The sequence below is a fragment of the Corylus avellana genome, chromosome ca1 (assembly GCF_901000735.1).
Source record: "Corylus avellana chromosome ca1, CavTom2PMs-1.0".
Classification (NCBI taxonomy): domain Eukaryota; kingdom Viridiplantae; phylum Streptophyta; class Magnoliopsida; order Fagales; family Betulaceae; genus Corylus; species Corylus avellana.
Window position 1 is genome coordinate 3653377 of NC_081541.1, and position 10929 is coordinate 3664305.

General features: G+C 33.9%; 1 protein-coding gene across 1 annotated transcript; it reads right to left on the reverse strand.

Annotated features, from left to right (window-relative positions):
* Positions 1 to 7563: 7563 nt before the first annotated feature.
* On the reverse strand, positions 7564 to 10633 carry LOC132187918 (benzyl alcohol O-benzoyltransferase-like). The gene is made up of 2 exons (XM_059602341.1): positions 10165 to 10633; positions 7564 to 8754 (listed from the first exon to the last, which is right to left on the reverse strand). The coding sequence occupies exons 1-2, from the start codon at positions 10609 to 10611 to the stop codon at positions 7861 to 7863; spliced, it is 1341 nt and encodes a 446-aa protein (XP_059458324.1). The 5' UTR covers positions 10612 to 10633; the 3' UTR covers positions 7564 to 7860.
* Between the last annotated feature and the right edge of the window lie 296 nt (positions 10634 to 10929).

The following is a 10929-nucleotide window of genomic DNA, read 5'->3' on the forward strand; positions in this document are numbered from 1 at the left end:
AACGGATGTTGGGCACTCATTTTTCTTACGGCTTCCTTCTCGGATGCTTTGAACAGAAATTTCAATAAGCTCAATAGATGTACCACCACTAACTCGCTCATCAATTTTTAAAAGCATGTTGTATTTCAAGAAGTGCAAGAAAATGGTTATCAGATCCGGGGAGAAGTGCAAGAAAATGGGAAAAGAAAAAGAAGATTAGTGTGGAAATTGGAAAACCAGGGAGGGAATAGAAAGAAAAGAAGCGGTACGTAGTTTTTACTTTCTCCAAATTTTGGATTGAAATTTGAAAGTTAAATATATGTTGACATGGCATGTTTAACGCCATTGGATATATCGCACGAACCAGATTTTTAAAACTGTTAATGGGCAATTTATTTAGCATTGCCGGGGATCCCAATTGAGATCGCAATAGTGATAAAATTGCTCAATGATTTTTTTTCAAATCTTACCCGTTCATTCTTATTCCAGCCACCCCCTAAGGCTCCAGGGATGGATTGGCCACCCCCTAGGGCCCTAGGGGTTGGTTCCTGCTACCCTTAAGGAGTGGCGGAGCCACGTTAGTCTTTGGGGGTGCCGCCCAAAGATACAAAAAAAAAAAAAAAAAAAAAAAAAAAATCATTTTTACTACCCACGGCACCCCAAAAAATTTTGATAGCCCATAGCCTCTCTCACTTTATTCATCAGGAGCATGAGATTACCTACAAAAAAATTTTAGGAGAACCTATCAAGTACACTCTGTCAAGGAGGCGGAACATTTCTGTTTTAATTTTACCATTTCAAACTTTCAGATATTTAGGTTATAGAAGGAAGAAGACGACCCTCAAATCTTTGGTTAAAACGCTGCGCTTCAATTGTTACAAACGGGGCGTTTAATATGCCAACATCACATAAATGCTACAAGTCTTTAAAAGTTAAAACGATGTGTGTCTTAAAAACAAGGCTGACTTTTAAGTGCTGAGGTGGTGTAAGAAAATACTACTTTTCAACTCACAATTTCCTATGACTATGGGAATTAGATGTTCACGTGAAAAAACGCTTTCTGTTTAAAATAAAATAAAAAAGGAAATTTTCCCTCTTTTCCCAATGGCTACATTTCTTAAATCATTTTTTGATACTTGTCTATATTTCCAATATTCCCTTAGCCTTTCCTCAAGACAAAAACCAATTTATCTACAATGGCTTCCATCAAGCCAAGCATCATCTGGATGGAATTGCAGTAATCCACCACAATTCCCATAGTTATGCTTTAGATCTACCAATTTCCTATAAACAACTCATCCATTTTAACATCATCTCTTTCATTTTCTATTATCTACAAACCTTATGTTTGCGATGGTTCTCCTAAATTTTGACCCTAATATACCCAAAATGCATCAAAGGTGAAGATAAATTATAAGTTACATTTATATGCTTTAAACAATGATTAAATTTTGTTGAATTGTTTATTTATTTTGTTAATTATATTTTTAATACATTTTGTTCAACTTTGTTTTTTGTTCAATTTGGGAATTTTCATTGTAGTTTAAATTTCATTATACCCATTGGATAAGTGTTTTTGTTTGGAAATTTTTGGTGTGTTGTGATTTTGTTGATTTTGGGTTCAAAAATCTAGGGTTTTATTTGGGATTTTGGGGATTTTGCTATATTGTTAAAATTTATAGTTTCTCTTTGAGTTTTAGTTCTACCCATTGAATTAAATCATATGATATGGGGAATTTGTTCTACCTATTGGATTTCTATGCATGATTTAAGCACGGCGTTATTAGATTAATGGGTTGAAAGCTTCAATTTCACTATTGTTCATAGTATGAACATAAACCCTAATTTGTATAGTATAAATTAAATTATGGCTTTTAGTATGTGAACACTAGGATTGCTAATTGGATGGGTTAATTATATTTAAAGTGTTAATTATCACTACACTTTCATGAGTTCAATGAAAATTGATGCTTATGGGGTTTAAGTTCTAATATGTCATATTAGTATAATTGCCTATAGGGCTTAGGTTCTAATATGAAAATTGAAGTACCAAATTTTTAGGGTGGAAAAACTTTTTAGGACGCCAAAAAAATTTTAGCGGCACCCCCAATATAAATTGTCTAGCTCTGCCACTGTCCCTAAGGCTGAGCTGCGATGGCCGAACTACCCCATATCTTTTATTATTTTATTTTGTATTTATTTTTTAAAAAAATATTATTATTTTATTATTTTATATTGGATAAGATATATAAAGAATTTTTTGTTATTGAATGAGAATGAATGGTCCGGATTTTTTTTTAAAAAAAATCCTTGCTAATTTTATCACTATTGGGGGTGGGGGATCCCAATCCCTACTTTTCTGACTTTTCTTTACAAATTTGTTTTTGAAATTTGTGCTTCTCTTATTTATGAAATAAATAAGTAACAAGCACCTCAAATCTCACGTCGAAGAACAACTCACAATTAGAAATTTATTTGGACTCACAAATCTCACGTCTAGGCACGACTCACAAAGTCACAACAAAAGTTTTAAGCTTCAAGGAGAATAGAAGGATTTGCTATTTTGTAATTTTTCTTAAATTCTTAGTTGCTTCAAGTTAATGGGACCAAGTGATACATTTCTTTGTTCTATTCATTCCTTCAAGTAATTGAGTGATTCTGTGAGAGAATTAGAAGAATTTGCAGTTTTTATAGTATTTCTTCAAACTTCCAAGTATTCAACAATTTAAATCAAGCTTTTAAATTTCAACAGTTTTTTTCAATTTCTTATCTTTTTCTTTCGTGTAGGAATACTTAACATTGGGCGGAGTTGATGTTAATTCACAAAATAATTAATTGAAAATTTATTTGGAGGAACCTAGGTATGTGGATATGAATGATACATTTGACATCCTTTTATTTTGGAAATAAAATGAAATGAATTTCGCTATCCTAAAGTAGCTGCTACGGCTCGTGACGTTTTGAGTATTCATATTTTTACTGTTGCTTCATAATTCACTTTTAGTATTGGAAGACGTGTAATTGATCAATATAAGTGCTCACTTAAGCCTAATATTATTAAGGCATTAGTTTGCACTGGAGATTGGTTATATGGAGATCAAGGTAATATTAGTTATTTACATATTTAATTTATTTATTTACTTGTATTATATTTTGACTACACTATAATAACATTAATTCCTCTTATTTTTTGAAATAGAACTCACACAAATGAAGTTGGATAGCAAAGAAGATGATGTTTTGACAATTGATGTTAATTCTTGTAACATTTCAAATTCATCTAAAGCATAATTTGTTAATATTTCTTAAAATGAACATATTTGTAGTGTTTCATAATTCATATATTTGATTACCTGTGATAGATCATGAATCCTTCAAGTGGACAACACTGGGCATAATGGCCTAAGGGAACCTAATTTGTAATGAATCTAATGATGATGGAATTTTGTTTATTTTTGTAGTTTTGTTTATTTTTTGTTTATTATTTTATTTTTGTTAGTTTTATTATTATTATTATTATTATTATTATTATTATTATCTTTTTCTTTATTGCTATGATGGAAATGGACTATCTAATACGTATAGAGTTGTTGCTAATCTTTGTAAATGTTTTTACTAACAATTTGTTAACAATTAACAATGGCATTGGTATTATTATTACATTTTTTTTTTATGTATTTTTCATTCAGGTTTTTTTAAACGGGTCGGTCGTGTCGGGTTGTGTTACCTTCTAAGAACACGGGGGTCGTGTCGAATCGTGTCAACCCGATATAACCCAGTAATGTTAAACGGGTCGTGTCGGTTACCCGGCTATTTTTTCGCAACCCGTTTAGCTAAACGGGTCTTGTTCGAGTATATGTTAATCGTGTCATGGGTCATGGGTCATAAATGGGTCGTGTCATGTATGGATGTACCTATTTTGCCAGCCCTTTCACACTCTGTCTCATGCGGCAGGTCTCTTCGCAACTTCTTTTATGCTTATGTTGGCTGTATTTATTTATTTATTTTCTTTTTTTTTTCTCCCTTTAAAAGAGCTCCCAAAAAAGTCTCTCTGTGAGATTTTCTTTTTTTCCTTTTAACTTCTGTCAAAAATAAAAAATAAAAAAAGGTTTGACAAAATTTTTTAACTTGTTAGTTGTTAGGGTTTCTAGATATTTTTCCTTTTTTTTCTTCTTTTAAATACGCGATGGGTATATTTATTTATTGACTTCTTAGGGTTTCAAGGGAAAAAAAAAAAATGAATAAAAAAAGAAGATATTTTTCTTCTTCTTTTTTTTTTTTTTTTTTTTTTAAAAAAAAAGCGGTGGCATATTTATTTGACTTTCTTTTAGGGTTTCTTGGGACCCCTCTGTCTCCTATTGGGTTAATTTTTCGTCCATTGGAAGTTTCTAAAAGATTTATATGAAATTTGGAAGAAGAATGAAAAATGAAGAGGAAAAGAGAGATGGGTAAAATGGTCATTGACTCACATGGGGCAAAACGTTCTTTTTTTTTTTTTTTTTTTTTTTTTAAAATTTAAAGAGGGGAGAGGAGCGACCAGTGTAGATTTTCCCCCTGGGCGTGACCATAGGGGCCCCCCTCGCCATGGAATGTCCGGTTTGAGCCATAGCTACTGCCTAAGCGGCGAGTCCGTCACCATAGCCCCACAAAGGTGCGAGTTGGTAAAGCTCAGAGTTGAGCACGCACTACTACCGCAAGCGGGTTCAAACTCGTGCCCCTGGAGGGGGGGTTTACCCGGCTGCTTTACCATCTCGACTACCACCTTCTTTTATTATTGAGGATTGCTACACATCCTAAATGCTCTTGTTTCGCCTCCAAGTGTTGTTCTGTATTATGAAACAACGTCTCAATTCTTACCTTTGTTTTTGTTTCAGTTTCATACTCTGTCTCAGGCGGCGAGTTTCTTCACAACTTTTTTTATGCTTATGCTGGCTCTATTTTCTTTTCTTTTCTTCTTTTTCTTTTTTTTTTCTCTCCCTTTAAAAGAGCTCCAAAAAAAGCCTCTCCGTGATTTTTTTTTTTTTTTTCGTTTTAATTTCTTTCAAAAAGAAATAAAAAAGGTGTGACAGATTAATATTTTTGACTTCTTGTTAGTTGTTAGGGTTTCTAGATTTTTTTCCTTTTTTTTTTTTTCTTCTTTTAAATACGTGATAGGTATATTTATTTATTGACTTCTTAGCGTTTCTTGTAAAGGGAAAAAAATGGATAAAAAAAGAAGATATTTTTATTTTTAAAATTAATCAAATAAACAGTAAAATCATTTAAAATAGAAATCAGTACAGTTGGCAATCTAATCGTGATAAATCACATGGTAGTTTAGAGTCTAAAATAAAATTTCTCCTATTTTTATTGTTTGAAATTAAATAAAATTATTTTCAAATGTCACTTTCTATATATATATATATTCTTTGTGTGTCTGTGTTTCTTTTTCCTAATTGCGAACCAAAAATTTAGATAAATATCATCGTCCACACAAATCTTATCACATGGTTATAGAAGGTTTTGTGGGAGTCAGCTACCCACTGCCACCTGTCGTGAAGATTGTCGTCCTATCATTGCTAGAGTATTAATTGAGTCCTCCACGAGATAACGTGGGACCCACAGGTTTGAGAATTCTTTTAGAGCATTCCCAACAGACTCCCTATAAGGGAGTTTGTTCCCTATGTGTAGGGAATATGTCCAAAAAATCACAAAAACCGTCTCAAAGCAGACTCCCTAAATGAGCCTTAACCATGAGAATCGCTATAGTGGAACCCAAAGTATAGGGTTCCACTATTGCGATCCTTATGATTATTAAAATAAAAAAAAAAAAAACGTTTCTCTCTCTTCTCTATACTCTCCTCTCTCCTCTTACGATTCTCTCTCATCTCTCATCTCATATACGTAATATAATTAAAAAAACAAATATTTTAATTATATAAAGAATGATTAATGATATACATGGGACCCACAGGTTTGAGAATTCCTTTAGAGCATTTCTAACAGACTCCCTATAAGGAAGTCTGTTCCCTATGTGTAGGGAATATGTCCAAAAAATCACAAAAACCGTCTCAAAGCAGGCTCCCTAAATGAGCCTTAACCATGAGAATCGCTATAGTGGAACCACTATTGTGATCCTTATGATTATTAAAATAAAAATAAAAAACGTTTCTCTCTCTTCTCTATACTCTCCTCTCTCCTCTCTCCTCTCTCCTCTTACGATTCTCTCTCATCTCTCATCTCATATACGTAATATAATTAAAAAAAAACAAATATTTTAATGATATAATGAATGATTAAGGGAAGCTATTGGGGTGTATTTTGACATAGGGAAGCAAATAGTAGTTTGAATCCTTAAATGTAAGGAAAATGACGAGGAGGCTGCTGGGAATGCTCTTAGCCATGCCACACATGAACAACATGAGAAAGAAAAGTAAGACCAGGAGTTTAATAACGTTGGCTGTGTTTGCCAATAGTTAGGGCTGGTACTATACCTGGGTCGGTATTGTAGCATTTTTTTTTTTTTTTATGAATACGTGTTTGATTGATTTTAATGAAAATGTTTTGTGGAAAAAAGTAAAAAAATATATTTTATATGAAAAAATGTAAAAAATTTGTTTTGTAATGATTTTTTTAGTTGAATAATAATAAAAAAAAACGATTGATGTGGTTTAAAAAGTAAAAATATTGAGATTAATTTTGATGTGAAAGGATTTTTTTTTTTTTTTTTTTTTTTGGATTGAGGAAGGGCATGGTACAGTACCAGCCCAGGCCATTGGCAAACACAAACGTTAGAAACGGAGCGGACAACGACTTTGGAAGGAGCTAAATTGACAATTTATTTCTTTTATTGCTTTGTTTTTATTTATTTATTTCCATTAAAATTTGGTACATTAATTATAGAATTTATTCCTATAGTTATGAGTGGCAAAATTTTTAGCAAGGGTTAGAGGTGAAGTCTAGTATTTTTATTACGTGTTCTTGAAACTCTTTCTTATTTTTTATAGATTAATAATAGAATGTCAGGAATAATGTTAATATGAAATTAGTTTCATGAGAACAAAATTTATTTATTTTTTTATATGTTCGCACAAGAAAGGGAGGAAGATTCGAACTAGTGACATCTGTTTCATTAAACGTGTTGATTGAACACAATTTATTTTAATTTGTAATAATTTTCATTTATATCAAATGCTTATTCTATTTGATTTGTTATGATTCGAATTTATAATTATGTCATGTTATCAAAATCAAATTCTTAATTAAACCATATTTAATTTATTTTATTTTATTTTCGAGTGCTTTATTGTTTTATCTTCTGATTATGATAATTTATTTTTTACCTAGTTGAGTTATAATTATATGTCTCACAAATATGTAATAATATAATGTTAGGTGGATCCTTGAAACCCTAGTGTCTTTCATTAATTTTCTCCAACGCCAATTTTACTTTAATGTTTTACCATTTTATGTGGATGATCTCATACTTACCGATATATAATTTATTACATGCTTTTTTTTTCTTTTTTTTTAGTTAAAAAAAAAAATAGACATCAAACTCTTTACTCTTTACATATATATTATTCCTGACTTTCACTTTTTGAAGCAAGTGAAAGGGGTCCACAGTATCAGATATGAGATATAATGCACACCATACACACAGTATCAGATATGAGATATGATACATTCACCATAGGAGTCTCTCTCTCCCATGCATATTACAACACCCAACAGAAAATAGAAATGTTTACATATATATAATGCACACCATACACACACAGTGGCGGATATGACACATTCACCATATGAGTCTCTCTTTCCCATGCATCTTACAACACCCATCAGAAAATTTGGTTCACAGGCACGATATAATAACTAATAAGGCCAGATTTTTGGTGGCCACTAATGGGCTTGTTTAGTCAACAAGTAATCCAACTCCTCCGCAAATCTTTTCATGGCTGGGGCAGGCAAGCAAATTGGGAGCACTATCCCATCCTCTCCCTTACTGTTCTTGTAAGCTATATAAAAGCTCACCACTCCAGGGATAACCCCGACCCCACCTTTGGCTGGCCCAGCATAAGCCGCCTTGCCCCACCCAAAGTCCACGTCTCTGAACCCGGCACGTGTCACATCTGACACCAGGTATGATCGAACTACAGTGTAATGGGGTCGATTATTGATCACCATAAAATCAGCTAACGATCGCATGTACTCTTCCGTTACATTGTTTTTGGCCTTCTTCACCAATTCCAAGGCATAACCTAAAGGATTCTCACATAGCTTTCCGGCGGTTGTTACCGCCGCCGGGATTGCAAAACCGTTACCGTAATAACCAGTGGGTAACAAAGGGTCCAATTTGACACGTGCATTGACGATACATATCATGCGTACCTCCTCATCACGATCGGGTTGGAGTGCTATGGTACGACAACGCCATAGGCTTGCGGTGAGCACCTCGAACTTGGTGCATTGGCTTAGGTGATGTGGTACAAACCTACGAAGGGCGGACACTTCAGTGGGACCGAAAAAGAAGGAACGGTGGACCATGCTCTCTACTGGGGTGATTGTGCCCTTGGTATCAGCCACTTCTTCATACTCACGGTGTATGCAAGTCACGCGCGGTGGATCCCTTGCATTGAGAATGTGTCTCTGCCACACAGGCCGGATGGATGGGGCACGTGCACCATGTGCCATCTCGGCCATGGCTGTCATGAATTGGACCATACCTGCGGCATCGCTCATTGTGTGGTTGAAGCGCAAGGCGAAGATGAATCCACCACACTTGAGGCGTGTCACCTGCCAATCAACACAACAAAAGGATAAGTAGATGTTTACATAGTACTAGCAGTAAGGGAAGTACGTTACGTATATGAACTTTAGAATGTTTCAAGAGTTTCTTTTTATCCATTTGGGATTGTGATTTCACAACTTTTAATTTGAAAATGTGAATTTTAAAAATGTAATTAAACATTTGGTAAAATCACAATTTTGAATTTAAAATTGCAATTTAGTATTTAAAATCGTACTCTTTTAAAAACGCATTGTTTTGCCTGCGATTTGAAAACGCGATTTTTTTTTTTTTTTTTAAAAAGGAACTCTCAAACAATACATTTTCTACAATTTAATTTAAAATCACACTTCAGGTATGAAAAATCACAGTGCCAATGCACTTAGAGCTTGTTTGGTATGCAGAATAAGTATTCGGGGGAAAATACACTTTTTCCTCTGAACTATCTACAAATTTGCACTTTTAACCTCAATGTTTAAAAAGTGACACTTTACCTCCCAAAGTATCTGACATTGACACTTAACCCTATGAAATACACTTTACCCCCTGAAGTATTTTGAGTTGACACTTTACCCCCGAAGTAACTAAGTTTTGGGAGGATAATGTGTCAACTCAAGAGGGTAAAGTGTCAATTCATATAAATTTAAGTTTTGTGTATTTTTTATTTTTGACGGATTGAAAAGATGTTTTAGTAGTTTTAGTAGGTTTAAGTGTTTCATGTTGGAGGTTGGATGTTGAATGGATGCACAGAGAATATGTTGCATACCAGATCTTTTGTTTCTCTACTGCTTGGTCTTTGTTACTCTGAATTCCAAGTATGGTCAATAGTCAGATAGGCTACTAGTGTTGGTGGAAGTATACTTGTCTGAATGTCTGTTCCAAGTGTTGGATGCTTACCTTGATCTTTTTGGGGAGTGCTACTAGTGTTGGTGGAAGTATACTTGTTTGAATTTCTGTTTCAAGTGTTGGATGCTCATCTTGATTTTTTTACGAATTACGATTTTAGCCAATAATCATTAATTATAACTGCCTTTTCACCTCTAACCACAATGTAAAACTCTTGAAAAATAGGCATAAGTTACGGAAATTCAAGATCCGGAAGGGGTTCCAAATTAAAAGGGGCTCTAGGTTTTGCGATTTTTTTTTTTTTAGTTTGAAAAAAAATAATAATAATAATAGTAATAATTTTTTTTAAAAAAAAAATCTATTTCATTTCTCAAGTCCTAGAAAGAGAATATAAAAGTAATAATTCTTGTTAATTGTAGGGTCTATTCCACCAACCAAGTAAACCTCTTTCTTTCTTTTCTTTTTTTTTTTTTTTTTTTTTTGTATAATCATCAAATGATTAAAAAAGAAAAAAACACAACAAAAAACAAAAACAAAAGAAAAAGTTGATGAGTTATTTAGTAAACATGCACCTGGATAAGGAGTAATGGGCAATTGAGGATCCCTTCAGAGCCGGGAACATCAAAAAGGAGCTCCTCCAAGCATGGGAATGGGGGTTGAAGATCATCACCAAACTGCTGAAGTGTAACATCAGCATCGGCCTCGATAAAGATGACACCCTCGCCGGTACACTCTACAACAAGCTTCCGGCCAGGCCGTTCCCTGAGCCTGCCGGCAAAGGGGTAGTAAAACACTAGCGTTTGCGCAAGTGCCTCTCTGATGACTTTGACAGGGTCTTTCCCATGCATAGAGGGATTGTATCGGTAGATTTGTATAATTGGGATTTGAAATCGAAGACTCTCTTGATCATCAATATCAGAGAGTTGTTTGAACTCATGTGGTGTTGGCTTAGCAGGAGCAACCAGTTCTGGTTTGCACCTTCGCACTGTGAATACTAGAGAGGGTGTCAGTCCTGCCATGCCTGCAAAATGGAAGTTAATTAATTTGGTTGTGATAGTGTGTGTTCTGATGGACTTTTGAAGTGGTATTTATAGAGACATACGAAGAAAGCATACTGTGTATTAATTTGAAGCTTTTGCCGTGCCATGTGTGGCACGTCAAAAGCTTTTGACGTGCCACACATGGCACGTCAAAATAATACACAGTGTTTGTTCTGATGGATTTTTGGAGCAAAACAAAATCGCACGCGTCGTGCTTTGCACGACCGTGCAATTTTTATTTTATTTTTTTTTTTTTGCATTAAAATATTCAAAAAAAAAAATTTTCTTCACGGCGTG

Coding starts and splice junctions, on each gene's coding strand:
- LOC132187918 (XM_059602341.1), bottom strand. CDS start 10,611: ATGGCAGGACTGACACCCTCTCTAGTATTCACAGTGCGAAGGTGCAAA. Junction 8,755..10,164: donor GCCCATTACTCCTTATCCAG/GTGCATGTTTAC, acceptor GTTGATTGGCAG/GTGACACGCCTCAAGTGTGG.